Source organism: Sminthopsis crassicaudata, chromosome 3 (genome assembly GCF_048593235.1).
Source record: "Sminthopsis crassicaudata isolate SCR6 chromosome 3, ASM4859323v1, whole genome shotgun sequence".
Lineage (NCBI taxonomy): Eukaryota > Metazoa > Chordata > Mammalia > Dasyuromorphia > Dasyuridae > Sminthopsis > Sminthopsis crassicaudata.
The window spans coordinates 572,500,213-572,523,328 of NC_133619.1; the positions used below are offsets into that span (position 1 = coordinate 572,500,213).

General features: G+C 36.8%; 1 protein-coding gene across 1 annotated transcript in view; it reads right to left on the bottom strand.

The window, feature by feature from the left end:
• Window positions 1-272: 272 nt before the first annotated feature.
• The window catches only part of MSR1 (macrophage scavenger receptor 1), a 45,379-nt gene continuing 22,535 nt past the window's right edge, over window positions 273-23,116 (bottom strand). Inside the window, exons 3-10 of the mRNA XM_074304822.1 lie at window positions 20,948-21,061; window positions 20,495-20,608; window positions 16,653-16,948; window positions 12,711-12,897; window positions 8,652-8,732; window positions 5,142-5,231; window positions 1,934-1,987; window positions 273-788 (exon numbers count right to left, since the gene is read on the bottom strand). Coding sequence (XP_074160923.1) covers window positions 787-788; window positions 1,934-1,987; window positions 5,142-5,231; window positions 8,652-8,732; window positions 12,711-12,897; window positions 16,653-16,948; window positions 20,495-20,608; window positions 20,948-21,059 — 936 coding nt within the window. The 5' untranslated portion in view covers window positions 21,060-21,061 and the 3' untranslated portion in view covers window positions 273-786. The remainder of the gene's footprint in view (window positions 789-1,933; window positions 1,988-5,141; window positions 5,232-8,651; window positions 8,733-12,710; window positions 12,898-16,652; window positions 16,949-20,494; window positions 20,609-20,947; window positions 21,062-23,116) is intronic.

Genomic DNA, 23,116 nt, shown 5'->3' on the forward strand with positions numbered 1-23,116 from the left:
TCCTGTAGTATACAAACTCCTTTGACTCAAACTATCAAAAGTGAAAAGCATCTCTAATAAGAAAATTTCATGATCTTTTGTGTTATATCTGTACTTTTCAGAAAATAAATGTTAGTACCCACTTATAAAATCATATAAGGACATATTAATGTTCATCAAAACTTTGAAATAGAACCCACAATTTAGGGTCAAATATCCCTTTTCCTTTCAGGACATTGTTTTCAAGCTCTTCTTTTCTGTTTTTTTCTTTAAATTATTAAATTGAGATGATGTTAGAGTATGAAACTATTTTAATGACATGCAATTTTTATTGTTTTCAAAGTGTGTTGATTCAACAGTGACCATGCCTTTTTGTGTCGGTATAAGAGAATGGCAGCAGTCTCCAGCAGACAAAAGCAGCTCAAGGGGGCACTGGGATAGTGCAGGGGGGGATTCCAGGTGTATATGTAAAGCTGGATCAGAAAGCCAATGATTAGAGCTGGAGGGAGTGAAGAGATACTGGGAATTAGTAATTAAAATGGCCAAGGTTGAACTTTGCAAGAAGTAAGGGGTAAGGGGGGCTGGGGATTGAGAGGCAGAGGCACAGTCCCATGTCAAGGATCATGTGAGATGAAGCTGAGCTATCTGGAAGCAGTGACTGCACAAGCCAGAGTAGGTGCCTGGTCTGGCCCATCTGACTGATAGGATCAACATGGAAGCAGGAAGAAGCATTTCGAACTCAGAGCCACGTGTTGTCAGGCAGGTCCCCACATCAGAGAAGTGGCTGCTTGTTGTCAAGCCTTGGTCTCCTGATAATGGGGAAAAATATACCTTGTAGAATATGTCATGCATTCTCCTGCCTCCAAAGCAAAACTAGAAAGCTCCTTTTGCGGCATCAAATGATACCAACACAACACCTCCCCTTTCCAGTGGACATTATTTAAGGGCACACTTTTTGTATAGTGTGTGCAGAGGGAGAAGTATGGAATTGCAGCCCTTAGCTTGCTTCCCAAACCTGTGGACTTCAGCCAGTGACAAGCTCTCTGGCTGGGTCTCTGGGAACTTGGCCTAAAAATAAGTGGTCTGAACTAGATGCTCATCCCTGAGATGGGGGTAGTCCCTTCCACTTCTAAAGTAGTATCCTAGGGCCATATTCCCATTCCATAAGAAAATAGTGAACATAGTGGAGAAAACTGGGTCTGGACACAGGAAAGCCAGAGTTCAAATATGGCCTCAGACACTTACTAGCTATCAAATTCTTTTCTGTCTCAGTTTGATTCTTATTTTTATTATTGATGGAGGTCAGTCATTGCTTTCTTTTTTTTTTCAATCTCTCATCATATCTATAGGAAGCCTAGAGATTTATTAAGCACTTAATGTATATAAGGGACAAATAACCCAATGTTGTTGTCCAAAGGCCGCATCTGAAGATTGATTTCTGGACCTGAATGAAATCCTTCTTCTATGGTCTAGGATGGCTGACATGAGAAACAGGGGAAAAACTTTCTCTTTCCTCTTTTGGTCTGGGACAGTCTTGCTTTCTTGGTCAATATTCACCTGGAAGCTGGGAGCTAAAAAGTGGGAGGGTTAAGGCTTCAGAGTCCCATTGAGGAACTCATACTCCCCTCAATGGGAAGAACCAACATTGTTTCCTCATGCTTCTATAAGAAACTTTGAGGGAACATTTCTAGGAACTGACTTTTAAAATAAAATATAAATGGACACTTTCCATTCAAGCTAAGTCAATTTGCTTCATGCCTTAGGTTTGTTTCAGTGGCCCCATTTTACCTTAGAGAACACTGGATGATATAGTTGAGCTAGGTGGGTTGAGCTGAGAGGTGCAATGATGGAGGCCGGGAGAATTTCCATAAAATCATCATCATGGCTCAGCCTATGTTAGAGATGATTGAAGTGAACAAACCCAACCCAGAGACAGACTCTTACAGATACTTACAATAGTATCTTCGCTCTCCCTTTTCTCCTTTTTGCCCTTTCTGTCCAGGAAAACCTTTAAAAGAAATTCATATTTGCTTTAGAGGTACAGCAGTGGTGGGTAGGGTGGGAGTATAAAAGTGGGAAGGTACTCAACCCCACCAGAATGATCCTAATCAAGGGCAGACCCTTCAAGGCTCTCTGGGGGGTGGGAGGGGGGAACAATTGAGGAGCCAGAAAATATGAGTTTCTAATACTACTAGGCCATCCTTCCATCTTCCTGTGATTTACCTCCTGGCTGAAGTTGGGACAAGAGTCCAAGCCTTTACTCTGCTTTCTGCTACTCAAACACTCTACCTAAACATGATTAATGTTAGAGAAGCAGCACGGCATTTGGGCAGGGGTCTGAACTTGGAGGAAGCTTGATGATTCAAGCAAGTCACTTAACTCCTTGGTTAAGATTTGGGCCTCAGTTTGTCTATAAAATGGGGCTAATAGGTTGTCATGATCATTCTTATAAAAGATTTCATAAACCTTAAGCTTCTACATGTGAATTCTGCTGTTATTTGATGGATTGGGCTGCTAGACAGAGCAGTGAGTAGAATGTTGGGCCTGGAATAAAGAAGGCCTGAGTTCAAATCTGCTCTCAGACACTTACTAATGTGACCCCAGGCAAGTCACTTTCCCTCTGCCTTCTCAGTCTCCTCATCACTAGAATGTGAGTAATAACAATAATAAAATCTATCTTCCTGGTTTGTTATGAGGATAAGAGGAGATAACAAAAAGAAAGAACTTCACAAATTTTAAAGCATGATATAAATGTTATTGTTGTTGTTGTTGTTGTTATCAGCAACATAATTATTCTTTTGAAAGCATCCCTGCCTCCAGATTTCTATCTGGAAGATGACTTCAATTTCAAGAGGGCATTCTCTGAGTCAGATCCTCTGACTCAAAAATCAGTGCTCCTTTCTCCACTTTATTCATATTCTTGACTAATTGAAGAAAGATAAAAGGCAACTTCAACCTCATATGTCCTTACCCCATTATTCCCTTGCTCTGCCTGGTGCAGAAAGTCTCCTGGAAAAAACAGTTTAGTCAACTAATATTTGAGTCAGAGGACATGAGTTCAAATTATGGAATCATCGATTTAGAGATGAAAGTCATCTTAGAGACCACTACATCCAACTTTTTATTTTATAGATAGGGAAACTGAGGATGCATAAGGCTGACTGAATAATTGCTATGGGTTATACAACTGTTAAACTCAGGTTTTCCTGATTTTCATGGGGTCCAGCCTTCTACCTACAAGCCTCTAAATTTTGAATCTTAGCTTTATTATTTACTTCCTGTGTGACTTTAGGGAAAAACTTTACCTCTCTTTGCTTTAGAGGAGGTGGAACTTAAAAATTCCCTTTGGCTTGAAGTTTGGTGATATGATATAAAAGTGCTTGGAGAAACAGATTCTACTATTAATGGAAAGTTAGGTTCATCCAGTGATGGATTTTTGGAAGAACTCATCTTTTCCTTTTCCCAATATATCAGTGGAGACAAGAAGGGAATGTAGGCAGAAGAGATCAGTGGAATGATCTGGAACATCCTAATGTAGAGCTCTAAATGATACGAGATGTCTCTGGGATCTTGTCCTTGGTCCTGGTTCTTTAAGGACTCATGTCAAAAATTTGAGGAAAAGCCAGATAGCTTAGCTGATTTGCAAATGACTAGGTCTTTAGGTGGTGGAATAGAGTTAGGAAGGCTTGCGATCAAATCCTGCCTCAGATACTTCCTTATTATATGACCCTGGACAAGTCATATAAATTCTATGAACTGCAGTTTTCTCAACTCTTGAGTTTTCTGAACTCAAAGCATATGCCTTATGGATCTTGTGAGGATCAAAGAAGATATTACATGGAAAGTATTTTGTAGACCTTAAAGCACTACATTCAGGACAGCTCTTATTACCACGGACTCAAGATTGGGAGAGAGAGCTAACTGATATTCATAATCAGGGTTCAAAAAGGATCTCAAATAAAAAAGATGAAAGTTGAAAGGGATAAGGGGAAAGACTCTTGGTGGTGCTGGTGTTATTGGTTTTAAGAGCAGTTTCATAAATATAAGATGTGAAAAGTAGGGCTAGAGAGCCAATCATGTGGGGGATACTGGACGGCAAGCTCTATGTATTTCAAAGGGAATTGAGTCAGAGATCCCAAGTAAAGATGCTTTTGTTGTTCAGGCATGTCCAACTCTTCATGACCCCATAGACTACACTGTCTAAGGGGGTTTTCTTGGCAAAGATACTAGAGTGGGTTTGCCATTTCCTTCTCCAGTGGATTAAGACAAATAGAGTTTAATGGCCCCCTCAGGGTCACACAGCTAGTGTCTGAAGTTGGATCTGATCAGAAACAGTGTTCCCTCCAGTAAGCCCCCTAACTTCCTCCTAAGGTGATGTTAGTCTTCATTAATATAGGCTCTTTGACCTCAGGCGAATGATTTTGCATTTGCAGCTTCAGTATCCTCATAAGGAAAATGGAGATAATAATCTTTACTACATCTACTCCCAAAATCTCTTAGAGGTATAAGGTAAGGAGAGCCCTTAGAAGTTTTGTGTTATAGAACAAAGCTTCTTAAACTGTGGGTCACAATCCCCTATGGAGTTGCAAAATTGAATGTGGAAGTCATGAAGTTATGATTTATTATCAGTAAATGACTGATCTGTACACCCATTTTATATACCTATATATACCCTGAGTAAAAATTTCTTAGGCAAAAAGAGGTTGCAAGTGGAAAAAGTTTAACAAGCCCTTCAGTATTTTCACCTTTTTTGCTGTTGGTTTTTTTTCCTTTCTCATGTCATGTAGCATGACAAATATGGAAATAAGTTGAGAAGAATTACACATGTTTAACCTATATCAGATTGCTATCTTAGAAGGGAGGGAAAGAGGAAGAGTGGAAGAAAAATTTGGAACACAAGATTTTGCAAAAGTGAATGTTGAAAACAGTCTTTGCATGAATTTGGAAAAATAAAATAATATTTAATTTTTTTAAAAAGCCCCTTTCTCGAATTCAGCTATCACCAGGGTTACTGACCAGTATCCTAACCCTGATTTGTGCCCAAACCAACACTCCGGTTGTTGTTTCTCTCCTTCCTTCTCCTTCCCTCATTTTTTCCCCCCATCCCAACTTCCACATTATGTTCCATGTGTTTTTATGTGGTGGTTGCACAATCATGGTACCTTGTCTTCCATTGATCCCTGGAATTCCAGGATTTCCTCTGTTTCCTTGTGGGCCCATCAGTCCCCTGTCACCCTTTAGACCTGGAAGACCTGAGGAATGCAAGGAATAAAAAGAAAATGACCCAAGATCAGCATTTTGTCCTGCAGAGATCAAAGCATACTATGCACTAATCTGGGGAATGAGGTGAGAAGATCATATCTTTCTAAAGGACAGAGCATCACCTTGGCTAAAATACCATGCAGATAGAAGGGTCAACTGCCACACAATAACTATAGGTACAAATGGAAAGGAATAAAGTGCATAATCCTGGGGTTCCAATCATCTTTCCAGATTCTGTGGACATTGCTCCTGGATGCACAATGTTTCACTGAATAACTTGGACTCATGTTTCAGAAAGAGAAATTTTAGCCTAAGAAAAGGGAAAAAAACCTTCCTAATTACTAAGAGATGTCCAGAAATGCCTTGGAGGGCTATGGAATGCCAGGTAATAGCAAAACTTTTTTGGATGATATTTTTCAGTTGGCAACATAACTAAGACCTCTCACCCACCAGATCCCTGATGATATTTCTAGACATCATAGCCCCATTTATTGACTTTTTAAGCTGAATACTAGGAAAGTCAGGCATTTTGTTCATTTTTTAAAAATTGTTTTTCTGATGAAACCTGGGCTGGTCAAATACATTGATCAAGGAAGAGCCTTAAAAAGGAGTAAATAAAGAATAGAGACGATTCTAGGAGATTAAGTAGATGATTTTGGTCACATAAAGTTGAAAATTTTTGGCACAAACAAAATCAATGGAGTTAAAATTAGAAGAGAAAATTAACTGGGAAAAATTATTTCAGTATTTATTTTTGATAAAGGTCTAATATCCAAGATATATAAGGAATTAGTAAAAAAAAATTGTAAGAACCATCCTCAAGAGAAAAAAAAAAGGTGTCAGAGGATATGAACAGATAGTTTTCAAAATAATCCTCATAGAGATACAAATTAAAGCAATTCTATAGTTTCACCTCATAGTCTTTTTCCATCTAAGTATATTCCTCTGAACTTTACCATGCCCCTGTACCACATATTCTCCACTGCCACCCCTGCTACCACTACCACCCCTTTACAGCTTCCTTTTATATGATGTCTTCTCTCATTAATCTGTGAGTTTCCTCCAAGACAAAAATTATTTTTTGTCCCTCTTTGTATCCCCAGTGCCTGACAGAGTAGGGATAATAAATGTTAGCTAATAATTGATATGTATTAATTGAAAAATTGACAAAGATTATAGAAAAGGTTATTGTTGGAAGGAATATTGGAAAACAGATATATATTAATACAGCACATTGTTGGTGGACTTGAGAAGTGATCCAATTTGATCCAACTTGAGAAGTGATTTCTAATTTCTTGGAAAGCAGTTTTGGAATTATGTCCAAAAATTTGCTGTCTATTCCCTTTGATATATCATTCCCACTAATAGGATGATATTCCAAAGAAATGATACTCTAAGAATAGAAACGAAAGAACTATATAACAAAAAAAAAATACATATACATACTTTGCTACAGAAAAAACTAGAAACTAAAGGGCATTCCCCTAAATTGGGGAAGAGCTGAACAAATAATGATGAATGAATAAAATGGGCTTTTCTTGCACCATAAGAAATGACATAATGGATAGATCTAGAAGGATCTTGGAGGACTTAGATGAACCAAATGAAACGAACATAAATAGACAAACAATTTATATAATGGCTATGAATCTGACCTTGAATTCTTTGAGGAAGAAAGAAAAATATCCTGAGGGTTAGTAAATAATAGTCATCAAGACCTGGATTGGGTAATAGGATGAGTCTTTAAAAGGAGGAGAGGTTATTTTGTGAAACTGGTAGAGGAAATATTTGGAAGTAGCAATGAAAGGCAAGGTGGTATTCTGACTATGCCAGTGACCAGTGAGTTAGGGGTTATGACCAGGTGTATCTGGTAATGGAAAGGGTGGTAAAAGATGCCATATCATCAGGAGTTAACCATGTCTCAGAGACGTTAGGAGATAAAAGAAGTGTGAAAAAAAAGTTTAAAATGAAAGGAAATATTAATTATGTAGCAGGCATTCCAAAGGGTACAGTTCAAAAGAAGACCAGCAGTGGGACATGGACAGAGATTGGGGTTGGGTATAAGGTTGAAATTAATAGGAATAAGTGAGTGGCCCCAAATGTGAGGTATTGCCTCCATTCAGGGAAGTCTGGCACTGGAGATGCTCTTGGAGAAGAGCTTGATAAAAACCACTGGAAGCTAAAGAGTCTAGTTTGTTTGGTATAAAGTGCATAATGGAGAATAATTTATAATTAGTCTAGGAAGATATGTTGGAGCCAGAATTTGATGGGATTTAAATGCTAGGCAGACACATTTGCTTTATTGTAAAAGCAATAGGGAGCCACTCAAATAGAAGATTGATGTGGCCACACCTGTGCTTTAGGAATTTTAATTTGCCCGGGATTTTGAGGGTACAATGGAGAATGGAAATATTAGAGGCAGAGGGGACAGGTAGGAGACTATTGCCATAATCTAGGTGAAAGGAGGTTGGCAACCTGACCCAGAGTGGAGTCTCTGTGAGTAGAGAGAAGAGAAAGGTGTGGAAGAGGCAGAATTGCTAACACTTGGCAATAACTGGATATGGAAGGTGAAAAGACAGAACTGAGGATGGCTCCAAAGGCAAGAACTCAGGAAACTAAGAGAATGGTGCTTCCCTTAACAGAAATGAGAAATATAGGAGCAAGGATGGTTTTAGGGGGAAAGACAGTAAGTTTGAAGGGAATATGCTGAATTTGAGATACCTAAGAGACATCCAGTTGGAGCTGTCTAGTAGTCAGAGATGTGAAACTGGAGCTGTTGTAAGCCAGGGAGACTTCATTCAACCTTCCACACTCTCCCCAAACCAGCTGGCACTGTGCTGAGTTAAAAAGCAGACCTGAGTTGGTCTGAATTACCCCCAAGTAAAATGAAGCATGAAAAACTCTGATGAGGAACTTGGAAGACCCCAGAGAACTTCTGTGCTCATTATTTCCATGATCCTCTTTGAATGTAAGCTCTTTGAGTTTGGGATGTGCATATCTTTGAATCTCCTAATAATTTACCTATTACCTTCAGCAGGTACTGAAAAAAATTGTCTATTAAATTAAATCCTGAGTCACTCTAATGGATGTTGGTATGAGCCCTTTAATACTCAGAGTGGTTTGAATTTTCCCAGATGCTAAATATATATATATATATATATATATATATATATATATATATTAAACATATGCATATATATGTATATATACATATATATATGTGTGTGTGTGTGTGTATACACATGCTCACATGCTTTGCCAGCTCTTTTCCAAAGCCACATCAGCTTAGAGCCATCGAAATACCACTAAATCTGTAGTTAAAAGACTTGCAGTTGAATCTCTCTTTTGCTCTTTTGAAAATCATTTCAACTCTCTGGACCTCAGTTTCTTTATATGCTATATTCACATACCTCTTGGGCCAATGATGCCAGGAGCACCTACATCTCCTTTGAAGCCCCTGTCTCCTTGTTCACCTTTTGGTCCAGGAGGGCCTTGAAAGAAAGAGATGATAACTGCTGATCATGACTGGTGATCAGACACATATTAGCCCTAATTCTGAAAAGAAAGGGTAGCCTTTCCCCCAAATGATAAGTCATTTCTCCCTCCTGGAATATGCCAGAACCTTTCCAGGTCTCATTCTTTGTCTGTACTTCACTCACTGAATAAAAGATTGAAGCATCTAGTTGGTATCATGACTAGAAGATTGGTTAAATTCAGGAAGCCCTGAATTTGAATCCTGCCTCAGCCATTTACCAGGCCACTTTATTGCTTCCTACCTCATTTTTCTTCTGTAAAATGGAGCTAACACTAGGTCCTATTTACTAGAGTTATTTGGAGGATCAGATGATAAAAGTTATATAAAGTATTTTGTAATCTTGAAGCTTTTTATTATTGTTATAATTAACTCATCCAAACATTTGAGGTCTTCTACTAACTGAATCCAACCTTCATCCACTTTTATTTCTTACCACTAGAAACCATTCCCATTCATGTGTTCTATCTTCCAGACAATATAGATTGCTCCTCTTGTCATGAGACTTGAGTTCAAATTCAGCTTCAGACATTTTCAGTTTGTGGGACCTTGAGCAAGGCATTTTACTTCTGTTTGCCTCCATTTCTTTAATTATAAAATGGGGAAAATAATACCACTTGCCGTATAGAGTTGGTCATATTTGTTAAGTTCTTAGCACAGTGCCTTACATATAATGAATACTAAATAAATCTTTGTTCCATTCCTTGCTGTTGTGATGAACCCATCTACTCAGTTACTCTGGTCAGTACCATAATAATAATTGACTCATAATATTTAGCTATTTGAAACAAGGGGAAGAGAGAGCATTGGATAACTCTCCTTTCCTTCTCTCAGCTGCAGATAGCACAAAAATTCTGAAGAATGAATGATTTCCCCCAAACAAATTTTGAAAAAGCAACTTTCTATTCTGAAGGGAGAAAGATCCTATTTCCATATTGGTCCCTTTCTTGAAAAAGAGGGAGTATCCTTTACCCTCTGCCCCATATCTACAAGGCTTAAAATGACAGAGTAAAAATGTTGCTTAAGACAGGTCTGGATCTTAACAAGAAGTAGCTTGTAATCTGTCCTGACTATTAGTAGTTAATGGAATTCCCAGATATAGGTCTTCTGGGATCTTTCTCTTGACCTTGGTCTCTTTCCCCTTATGTGACCATGAGAGCCTTACCTTTTTTCCTACCCTCTCCTCTGCCTGGTGGACAAAAGAACAAGAGTTTTCTGGATCTGCTTTCCCCCACCCCTACTGATTAGAGAGCTCTGTTTTCTCTCTGTCTCCTCCTAGTCTTTGGCTGGGATGAGAGTGGGGCTCATGGAACTCCCCTGGGGCTTTCCATGCTTGTAGGTGGCAGACTACACTGGACCTAAGATATGTATTTATGATTAATCAATAGCATATATTTATGATTAATCAATGGCATCCTCTTGTCCAGAGAACTGCCAGGATTTAGGTTTGGGGATTATCATTAAAAAGTTAATGTTCCTTATATGGGACTACATTTCTAGAATTTTGTAAGTTTGTGCTGAGCTAGATATTTCCCACAATGAATCATGGGCCCAATGGGCTCTGATTTATCCTAGGTATACATTTGGTTTGGAGCTAAGCATTTCCTTGAGAATTGATGCTCCTGAAAATTCTCATTAAATGCTTTCGTGTGTCTGCATGTCTCTGTTTCTGTCAGTCAGTCTGTCCATCTATTGCCCTCTATCCTTCTAGGATCTGTCTCTGTGTTTCAGTTTTCTCATCTTTAAAAAGAAGGGATTAGATCCCTTAACCTTTGTTGACTTGGTTAAAAGGGCAATAAAATGAAGATGGAAACATTTTGTGACATAAAATAGCATATAATGATCTATAGCTTCCCATCCTCATCCCTACAGGGCCTTTTACTGTTGAAGTCTTAAAATGCCAGAAAGTATAGTGACTTATTTCCTGATAGAAAAGTCAAAAGGGCAAAGAAATAGAAATCAGGAGATTTAGATCTAACTTCAGGCTTCTTCCCAGCTCTAGATTATTGGATGACCTCAGATAAATCATTCCCAAACTGTGAGGATAAGCATTTGTCTAAGGTCCTTGGGACATTTGGAGGTCACCCTATCATCCCTTGCTAACTCTCATTCTGGAGTATCACAAAGACTCTTAAATTACTGAGGGTAGAAGAGTATATGGTTATCTTCTCATCAAAGAAGTTGGTAATCTTCTCCTTATTCATCTGTAATCACTGTTTTATCCTAAAGATGCTTCATGATTTCCTATTCACTGTAGCTGTGTGGGATGAGGGATACTGTTGGTCAACAGAATTCTTCCTCTTTTACAGATGAGGATAGGAAAGGGGCAAGATCAGAATATGAATCTGGGTCTTCTACTTATATCCAGGTCTCTCTCCACTACACACAGCTACATATGGAACCTTGGTTGGATTATATCTCTACACCTCAGTTTCCTAGACTAAAGAATGAGGGTTCAGAACCAGATGATGTCTAGATCCAGCTTTGCCTTACATTTTCTTCTATAAAATATACAAACATGCCAAATTTCTCTCTCATCTTTACTTCATCAGTAAGGAAATCAGAAAGCTTCAATTTGTAAATATTCTCAGAGGATTTGAATGGCAGTGTAGACCATTATAAATCTATTTCACCATAAATACAGTTGTATCACAGTCCAGGTGGACCCAATTATTTAAGAAATAAGCTTTGGCATATTGGCTGAGTTAGGGGGTAATAATAGTCATCTAGGAGGAGGATGCATACCTCCAGGGAGAGAGGATGCCTCTTGAAATACTGGCTCTGTTGAAGTGAGAAAGCTGTTTGTCCTACTCTAGGCCCAAGGTCAGTCCAGTAGAATAGAGATAGCCCCAGAGCCAATAGTTCTCTCCTTTTGTTTTCAGACACTCATGATCTGTCAATTATTTGTACCATTTCTTGCTTAAATCTTATCCTTATTCACATTTCCCAAAGCCACTGGGAAAAGTTTCCTTTTTTCTTACATTTCCCATCTACTATGAGAATCACTTGGAGAATCTCTGAGTTGAAAGTAGCTGAGATACCACCTACTTCTATTATTCCAACGTCCTTTCCCATCATCACTTTTGCTTTTGTCCTTTGTGACCAAGCAGAAGAAGGTTGATTCCTTTCCCTCATGATAACTCATTGAATCACTTGGAGATAGCTATCATGGCATCCCTTACTATTCTCTAGGTCAAACCTCTCCAGTTTTATTACCTCGTCCATGTATGCCATGATCTCTAAGCTCTTCACTTTAATTCTCACCCTTTGAATTTGGAGCATCTTTGTCCACATTCCACTGAATTCAGCATTCTATTGATGTTCTAAGTAGGGTGGTGATAGAGTCAAATACCTCCTCTTCCTTTCTGAACATTACCCCTTTTAGGACAGGCTAAGATTCTGTCAGCTTTCTGGCTGTTTGGTAACACTATTGATCTTGCATTTCATTAACCCTCCTCTGCAACCCCCTCCCAGAACTTTTTCAGAGGAGCTGATTTCTAACTACAACATCCTGATAACTTGATTGTAAAGTTCACTTTTTGAACCCAAGTGTCAAACATTCCATTTATCCCTATTCAATTCAATTGCATAAAATTTAATTTTTTCCTTTTAGCCTGTTAAGATCTGTTGGATCTCTTTCTTTTATCTAACAGGACAGCAGAAGCTGTATTGATTTTTTCATTGTGTCAAAGTTCTGTCCTATTTAGGTTTTCTGCCCTATAGACCAGAACTATTGAAAGATCCAGTTCCCCTTTGAGAAATTACTTCTTATATCAGGACACCCCCAGGTATTTAGATGATTCCATCCCACCCCATTGGCAAAGGGTCCCTTTTTGAACTAAGCAACACTATCTTGGGATATGTAACTTCAAATTTAGCCATCTCTAGAGACTTCCAAGTTAGTGTCTATTGGGAAAGTGAAACAAATTGACAATACCTTGAATTAATGTTATATTTCTCAGTGTCATTGAATGTTCCCAGTTCTTTAATCTAAGGTCATTTGTGATGTTAGCCAAAAGTTTCATTTCTTCTTTTATTTCCTCTTTCAGATGGACTTGCTGCTTTTTCAAAGTCACAATTTCTGCTGACACATTGAACACATGGTCCTTCAGACTCTCAGTCTCCTAGAAAGTATCACAGAGGATCAGCAAAATTGTTTCATCAAATGAAAAAAATGAACATTTTGTTTGTTGGGGATTTTTCTTTAAAAATACTATATTTAGATAGTTATCTTTATATAGCTTATGTTCTCTCTAGTCATTTTATTTTCTACCTATCATTCAGCTAGCCAATAAGCATTTATTAAGTACTTACTATGTATCAGCACCATGGTAAGTGCTGGTTACAGTACTTACATATAAAGAAAGGCTTTAAAATATGATTTTTATTAATAGATATTAAATTAGAGTTGATTCAAAGCAAACTCTTTGTGCCCTAAAGACTACCAGATCTTTCCATCTGTCTTCTTTCATTCATTCATTGTCAGCAGCAGCAGCATGATTTATACATCTTAGTGTATGCAAAGTGCTTTTTTGCATATATTATTCCATTTGATTCCCACAATATTCCTGAGAGTTAAGTAATGTTTTTTAGCCCCATTTTGCATTTGAGGAAACTGAGGCTGAAGGTATAAAGCAATTATACAGGTAATAAGTATTTCAGATTGCATTTGAATCAGGCCTTTCTGAGAAGGGTGACGCTCTATTTACTGTCCTCTCCCTCATAATTGGTCTTGATTAGCAGTGGAAACTTCTTATTTTTGTTCTCTCCTATTGTAATGTGTAATGTGAGCTCCCTGAAACCAAGGTCTGTCTTACTTTTCTATTTGTCTCCACTTTGCACTTCTATGTAGTTAGTGCAAGTTTTTCTTCATTAATTCAATCATTCCCTAATGAGGAAAGGAAAGGACAAGGAAAATGACGAGAGATGGTGTATAATGTTGCTTTGAAAAAGGAGATACAAAATATTTTGAATCTTCTCTGTCTTTTCTATAAAACCTTTCAATAAATGGAGTGATTATTGATAATGTCAATACAGACATTCCTTTTGCTGACAGAATCACAGACCTTGAGAAACTTTAAGAGGATGGAATCTTAGGAAACGCCTGCACTACCAGAGCAAAGATTTAATCTACAATCCCTCTTAGAAATGGATTGAGAGCCTATTTGAAGACAATGAAGGAGGGTTCATCAACTCTTGTGGCAGCCCATTCTTTAAGGAAACTATAAACAAAGAGGGCTTTTTTAACCCAAGTGGGACAGAAAGAGGAATATGAGAAGGGGAAAAAAAGGAGATATGATGAGAGCTTTTAGCTTCCCTTCATGAGAGAATGGCAGCTGTGCCTGCTTAGTGAGTTTAAAAGATGATGGAAACTGAGAAGGGAGACACAAAATGTGAAGTCTTATATCTCACAATTTTTCCAAAAATAAGAATAGTGTCCAAAAACTATAGATCAGTGAGTTTGATTTCATTCTTTGTGCAATTTTAAAGAGACAGTTCATAAATATCTAGAAAGGAAAAAGTTGTTACAAAGACCCATCAGTTTTTCACAACAGGCCATTTAAAATTTACCTCTTTTCCTTTTTTGAACAGTAAAGTAAGATGCTTTAGATTTCATTTTGAAACTATTTGGAAAAATAAGTAAAGAAAGAGTCCTGCCAAATTCCTTCTATGACACAAATATGGTACTGATATAGAAAAATAAAATTGCAGACCAATCTCCCTTCTGAATATTGATGCAACAATTTTAAATAAAATATTAACAAAGAGATTATAGCAATTTATCAGCAGGATATACACCATAAAGTGGAATTTATACCAGGAATTCAGAACTGGTTCAATATCAGAAAAATGATTGCTATAATCAACCATATCCATCAGAAAACCAATAGAAACATTATGATAATCTCAATAGATGCAGACAAATCTTTTGACAAAATATAGCACCAATTCCTATTAAAAACATTAGAGAACATAGGGATAAAGGGAATTTTCCTTAAAATAATAAACAGTATCTATCTAAAATGAGCAGCAAATATCATTTGTAACAGATGCATTCCCAATAAGATCAGGGGTGAAACAAGATAGTTCATTATCACCACTATTATTCAATATTGTACTAGAAATTTTGCCTTTAGCAATAAGAAAAGAAAAATAAATTAAAAGAATTAGTAAACAAAGAGAATATAAAACTATCAATCTATGCAGATGATATGATAATGGACTTAGAGAATCTTAGGAAATTATTCAAGAATTTTCTCAAAAGAATAGATTTAGTTTTGATTTTAGTAGTCATTAGATTGTAAACTCCTTAAGGAAAAGGACTCATCTTTTCCTTTTTTTAATATCTTAGCACTTAGTACTGTGTCTGACACATAGTGGGAACTTAATAAATGATATTGACTGATTGATTCCTGAATCAAGAGCAATGGGTAAAATTGTAAAGAGGCCAATTCAGTTTTGAAATTAGGAAAAACTTCATAAAAAATAGATTTATCTCAATATACAATGTACTTCTTCAAGAAGTGGTGGACTCCAGGCAGAGGCCAGTTGACCACTTACAAACTATGTTATAGTCTGGATTATAGTCCAGAAAGTAGCATTAGTGCTTATGAATGCCAGCAACAACAACAACAAAATAGACTGGCAGACTAGGACAGCAAGAACCATATCTTACTTTGGAAACACCAACTGTGAGCTGATTATATTGAGATGATCTCAAAAAAAAAAAAAAAAAAAAAAAAAAAAAAAAAAAAAGGAATGAGAAAGAGGATACACCAGGAAAAGGAGGTAAAGAGAAGAAGAAAGGGGAAAATTATCTCACGTAAAAAAGGGATACAAAGAAGACTCTTTATAATAAAGGGGAAAATGGGACTTAGGCAATGCTTAAATATCACTTAAAGAAATTGGTTCTAAAAGTGAAAAGTACACACACACAGAGTGGGGTGTAGAAATCTATCTTAACCTACCAGCATGTAGGAGAAGAGGATAAGAGAAAGGGGAAATGATAAAAAAGAGGACAGATTAATGGAATCAAGGATCAGAAGCAAAACATACTTTTGAGAAGGAATAGGATTTTTAAAAAAAGAGTGAAGCATAAATAGAAGAAAATAGGATAGAAGGAAATACACAGTAATCAAAACTTGATTACTGTGTATTCAAAACTTTGAATGTAAATGATATGAACTCACATAAAACAGAAATGGATAGCCGAATGAATTAAAAACTAGAATCCAACACCATATTGTTTACAAAAAACACACTTAAAACAGAAAGACAAGCACACAGAGAGATTTTTAAGAGAGCTATAAGGAGATACATTAGATTCTATTATGTTTCAACTGAAGAAAAAAAGACAGAGATAGCAAGCATGATCTCAGACAAAGCAAAAGCAAAAATGGACTTAAGTAAAAGAAATACTCAAAGATGCTACATTTTGCTGAAAGGTACCAGAGACAATGAAGTAATATCAGTACTAAACATATTTGCACCAGATGGTAGAGCATCCAAATTCTTAAGTTATGATGAGGCATTATTTGTGGATTTCCAGTGAAGGAATCACTTGTTATATTATTCCTCGAAGATGCAGAAAGAGACTGGATAATCCAGCTTTGAGATGCCATAAGATTCTAGTCAGTTTGGTAGTGTTTGTATTATTATTTTTTTCTTCCTTGCCTTATTTGAACAGCTTGAGCAAACCTCCTAGTATCAAAGTAAGTGGCTGAAATGGAAGAAGGTGATTTCTGAGTCACTGATTTTGGGGGCTTTTATATCAAACCTGGCCTAGCTTTGAAGACCTAGTCCTCATCCTAGAGAGGAAGTAGGCTCTCATTCTTCAATGTGACTTTTAATGCACAAAATCTACTTTTTTTTTACTTACCTCCTGTTGTTCATGGATGATCCCTTGATAGGTGCTTTTCCAATTCTCTATTTTGAGCTGAACTCCAAGCAAAGTGGTGTTCACATCTGCTATCAATTCTTTTTGAGTATGGATAGCAGAGATGATGGAATGGAGATTTGCTTCTAAATCAGACATCTGTTGAATCTCCTTTTCTAAAGTGTCATTGAGACCAGACACCATTTTTTTCAACCTCATCTCAGCTTCATGGTTGCTTCCTTTCCTTGGGAATTCTGACCCAGAATTCTGATTCAGCACTCCCCATCTCAGAGCCTGAGCTGTGGAGTCCAAGAAAATGACAATAATCATCACTAATATCATTAGGTAGATAGGTAGAAGTCAATTACAGTCCCTGAAATGTAGATGTTTGGAAGCAGTTGATCAACAGCTTTTCTTTTAGCACTCTGCGCCAGATATTTGAGATACAAAGACAAAAAACAGAACAGTTCTTGATCTGAAGAAGCTCACATTTTAAAAGGGAAGATACAGCATGTTAATAGAAAAGTACATAGCCTGCCTTTGATCACCTCTAAGAGGGGCAGAAAGACCAACCCACTGGATGAACAGAACCCAGACTCCCCATGTCTGCCTACTTCCTCAACTTTTGACAGAATGTTATATGGAGAAGACCAGGAAAACATGCAAGTAGACAGTAGGAGGAAACCATTATACAGAGGAAAAATGAATTCCGAGTGTCATAGATTCTTACGCACACACCCCTCTGTCTTTCTGTCTCTGATTCTGTCTCTCCCTCCATCCCTTTCTGTCTCTATCTCTCCCTTTTTCCCTTTCTCCAGCTCTGTGCTTCTCTGTCTCCCTCTTTCTCTGTCTCACTTTGTTTCTCTTTCCCTCCCTCTCTTCACATCTTTTCTCTATCTTTGTATCTCTATAGATGTCTCCATCTTTTCCTCCCTCTCTGTCTTTGTCTTTCTCTTAGTTTCTCTCTCTCTTCTCTTTCTCTCTCAGTCTGTCTCTCCACCCTCTTTCTCTGTTTCTCTGTGTCTGTGTGTCTGTCTCTTCCTTCTCTCTCTTTTTCTGTCTCTCTCTTCTTTGTCTTTCTCTCTTCCCCTTTGTCTGCTTGTCTCCCTTTTCTCTCATGTTCTCTATCTTGCTTCAACCCTTGTCATATGAGTTTTTCTCTCTTTCCTCTTGTCTTCCACCTCTTTTTTTATATCTTCTTCTCTTCCCTTTCTTGGTGTCTGCTCTCCACCCTTCTCTCTCTTCCTTCCTCTCTTTCTATCCCTCCTTCTCTTTCTCTCTCTTTCCTCTTCTCTCTGTCTCTGTCTGTCTGTCTGTCTGTCTGTCTGTCTGTCTGTCTGTCTCTCTCTCTCTCTCTCTCTCTCTCTCTCTCTCTCTCTCTCTCTCTCTCTCTCTCTCTGTGTATGTGTCTGTCTGTCTCTTTCCCCTTTCACTCTCTTTCCTTCCCTCCCATCCTTTCTCTCCAGGGGGGAATTGAATGTCTCCATTTATTACAACTTTGAACTCACTGCTTCCCCTAGCCTCAGGTGGTGTCAGCCTTTGTTCTAAATGCATATTTTTTGAAGGTTTTAACAAATGATACAAATTTTGGCCCAACATAAACTCAATCTGTTTGTCATAGTTGATTCATTGCTCATAAAAAGGAAAAAAAAGCATTCTTTATTTTAAAAATGAAATATTTGGTTCAGATGAAAAAAAAAAAGACCCAAAATCTGAAGTCAGTAGGGAAATGTAGAAAAACTAAAATTGGACTTTTACAAACTGGAAAAAAATCTGAGATGCTGATTTTCATAATAAAAAAAAAACCCAGAGCAAAATAATATCAGCAACAAAATCTTAAATCTGATGAAATATGTAAGAACATTGAGGGAAACTCATTTTGGAACAAATAGAGTTGAAAAAGAAGCCATACTTCTGGGAAGGAGACTGAGTTACCAGTGAAAATTTATCCATATAAAACCGGGATCATTATAAACACTTGTAAAATGTTGATGGATAGATAGATGGATGGATGGAAGGAAGATTCAATTTGCTTACCATCACCACTGGGAAAATATAAGTATCTAGATATAAATATATAAATATAAGATATAAGATAGTATACATATAAAATAAATGCACAATTTGGAACTATGCTCACCGGCTATGAAACTGTGCATACCCTTTGATCCAGCAGTGTTTCTACTGGGTTAATATTCCAAAGAGATCACAAAAAAAGGAAAAGGACCCTTTGCATCTGCAAAAATATTTATAGCAGCCCTTCTTGTAGTGACAAAGAAGTGGAAACTGAGTGAATTCAGTGGGGAATGGCTGAAGCTATGGTATAAGAATGTAATGGAATATTATTGGTCTAGTATAAAAAACAAAAGAAAATAAAATAAGTGCATAATAATTAATACCCTTTCCTAATCATTTTAAAATTACTATATCATCATGCCTCTTCCATGCTGGATTTGTAAGGGAGATTAAGAAAAACAAAGAAACAAACCTTAAAATTTAGTCTTTATATTCATCATGACTAAATTCACCTTACTCAATCTCACTCAATGGTCTAGTATATGGATGCCTTTGGGCTCCATGGTTCTCAAAGTTATTCAGGTTTACCAGTTTGGGGTAATTCTGGACTCTTCACTTTCCCTTACTGTTCTTTGTATCCCACATCTAATCCTTGACAGATCTTGCCAGTTGGACCTCCATAAAATCTCTTCAATATTTCCTTTTCTCTCCACTTTAGCAGCCATCACCATATTTCTAATCCTCTTCACCTCTCACAAAGATACTTCTTACAATAGCTTCCTAAATAGTTTTTTTTTTTAATCTCAAGTTTCTCTCCTTAATAATATAAGGGCCAACAACAAGCTTAGAGAAGTGTATTTGAGCTACAATGAAAGATCTTGAAAAAAACCAAAAGTTTTTATTTGATTTCCCATAAACAACACACTAGATGGGTTTGGTTTTGTTTTAAATTTTTTGCCTGTTTATTTATTTATTTATTTTTTATTCTTATCAGGTAGAGATAGTTCTGTAAGACTCAGATGACAAAGTGATATTCTGAGAGAGGAAATGGAAAGGGAGAAAGAGAGAGAGAGAGAGAGAGAGAGAGAGAGAGAGAGAGAGAGAGAGAGAGAGAGAGAGAGAGAACAAATAGGAGGGAGAAAGGGAGAGAGGAACAGAAGAAAAGAGAGAGAGGGAGGGAGAAAATAGAGAGAGATAAAAACAGACACAGAGAGACAGAAAGAGAGACACAGTCAGACAAATAGATTAAGACACAGAGAGAAAAAAGACAGATTGAAAAATAGGGAGACAGAGATAAAGACAGAAAGATAGAGAAAGAGAAACAAATAGAAACAGAGACAGAAGGAGAAACCAGTGGAATGTATTTTCTCCATAAACAAAGCAAAAGTCCCATGTTAGGATAAGGGGATGCTATTTATACTTCCTCTCTTCCTTCCTCTGACCTTCTTGTTCATTTTTCTAAAAGAGAGGAAAGATCAGATTGCTCACAACAAGGCACTGAAACCTTGTCAGATGCAACTGAACATGGTATATCTACCACGATTCCCATGGACTAAGGACTTCACATAAACACACACACACAAATACATACATACATACATATATATATACATATATATACATATATATATGTGTATGTATATATATATATATATATATATATATATATATATATATATATATATATATATATATATGAAAGACACCCATGGTAACAAATGAGGACTGCCTAAGTACAGAGATATAGTGGCAGAAAAACTTATGAAGCCAATTTGGCTTTGCTTCCTGGAGTATGTGTTGCTGAATCATTGTTCTCATGACTACTTTACCTGTAACAAATCCAGTGATTGGGATCAAAACCCCAAACATAAGTAGATAAAGCCCAAGCAGTGCAATTTTCTGTGACTTCAGCTTTTCTTGCAAACCAAAGACACTGGGAATATCTATTTAAAAAGATTCACAATACAGAAAATTTGTTATGTGGCCCAGAAAGATTAGACTTAATTCTTACTGAACATTAAATATTTAAAATAATTTCATGTTATCATTTTCTCCAAACTTATCCGTTAAATAAAAGGCAACTGTAGAATCAAAGAAAGTCAGCAGGTGGAAGAAAGATAGAGCTAAAAGCTTCAGCAGTCTAACCATGATGGTCTTTTAAAGAAAGCAGGGGTTATGGGCTTCTTATATAAGTTGCAGGAACAATGAGGTTGAGGCTCATGCTGTTGAAATCACAGACAGTGGAGATGCTCAAGGTTTCCATTTCATTAAATGTAACTCACTTTCTGGAAGCTTCGTTGTCATGGTTTTGGCATCAAATCTTACTGAATCAGAGTAACCATCTGAAGCACAGTTCTCCTCTTGCTTATTGGGAAGTCTATCCCACTTTTCCATTACTGCCAAAAAAAAAAAAAAAGTTGAAAAGCATATTTCCATATGCAACACAAGTGAAATGTTTATGGAGCAAGCCACCTTGGAATTATTTGGCATAAAATGCTAAATTATGATTTATAATTATGATTCAGTTTTAATGGGTTGTAAAATCTAAAAATTAATGTGCTGGAATTAAGCATATTCATTCTCCTAGCCAACGATTATATTTATAGTAAAAGACAGTTTTATTTTTTACATTAAAGATGTACTCATGGTCTTAAATATAATTGTCCTCCCCATGTTAGAAAACAGAAAATTCAGTCATTTTTAGGGGTCCAGGCAGATAGGAGGCACACCCAGACATGTTTGGAACCTCCATTCATTGTATAACTATTTATTTTCTGTAAAGAAGGAATTTTTGATAATTTTTACATTAATAACAAAATATAATGCAATAGGATAGAGCATTTAAATCAGATATGTCAAATATGCATCCCAGATGCCTTATGGTTAACAGCATTGCCCAATATGGTCTGACCCAGATGAAAATGTAATTGGGAAATACTTAACAAAAAAATTAAAATAAAACATAAAATTAATTTCTGCCTTTCTCAGTTAATCTGTGGCCTGTAGGAATCCTTATTCATGGCTTAGTTGCCCCAGTTTCTATTTGAGTTTTAAATCACAGATTTAAACCAATAACAGAATGGAAAATAACCCTTTGGATTAAGAGCTGAATACATGCATTTATTCATTCATTTAACATCATTAAGCGCCTGATGTATAGGAAGCCTAAGCTGGGTTCCAAGAAAATAAGGGAAAGGAATTGATGTTCTTGTAACATTTACAATTGGTTGGCAAAGAGTGACAAGGGCAAAAATTACTAATAGATTGGACTACTCAGTCAGGTAGGAGGAACAGTAGCTCAAAAGCACAGTAAAGATAAAGGGAAGGATAAGAATGGAGAATCACAGAATCTGAAAGTTGGAAGTCAACTCATTGACCATTGAGTTGCACACACATACAAAAGGAATGTCTACTATAATGTTCTCTATAACGGGTTATTCAGCACCTGCTTGGAGATAGCCAATGAAGAGGAATCTGTGCATGACAATGTATTCCCTTTGTGACAGCTTGAATTAGTGGCAATTCAGTTGCTGGTTTTTTTTTTTTTTGTTTGTTTTGTTTTGTTTTTTGTTTTTTTTTCCCCTAAAATTAAGACACTGTTGTCCTTTTTGCAGATTCAAATACTTGCTCCTGGTTTTGTTCTCTTAGATCTAACAGAAAAAAATTCAAATCCTTCCTCCACATGATCCCCTTGAAGAGATTACTTAAAAACAGTTATCATCCCCCATCTCATGCCCTCTTGATTTCTCTTGTTCAGGTGAAATATATCCAATTCCTTCAATTCATTCTCCTACAGCATGGATTCAAAGACCTGATTTCCTCCTCTCTAGTTTCTTAAACTCTGAAATCAGCCCTGAACACAGTACTCCAGATGATATATGATAAGAATGGAATATACAGACACTCACCTCCCAATCTCTAGAAGATTGTAATTCAAGGTCTGCTTTGTTTGATAACCCAAACCAATAAAACCACAGATCTTTCTCAGACCAATTGCTATCTGATCATGCTTTACCCATCTTGTATAGAGAGTAGTCCTTTGGTCTTGGATTGTGAATGACCCAATGCGGGATTTTATGAATTCAAAAGAAGCATGAGTATATTAGTGCCAGATGTCAGAGGGTGCTGAATGTTAGGATCAAGGATATATATATATACTCTTTTGGACAGGCAGTAGAAAATCTCTAAGGCTTTAAAGAAAGTAATTCATTTCTTGATGCAGAGTAGGGTAATAATTAAAGTTACAATAATCTCCATAAATAATTCATACTAACAATAAACTAGAATCTATATGTCTTTCAATGTTGTTTGTCTTTACAATATGGTTGCTCTGTAATTTGTTCTCCTGGTTCTGCTCATTTTATTCTGCAACCATCCATAAAAGTTTCCAAGGTTTCAGAGAAACTGTCCCTTTTATTATTTTTAGGGCTATTCATTATTTCCATATACCA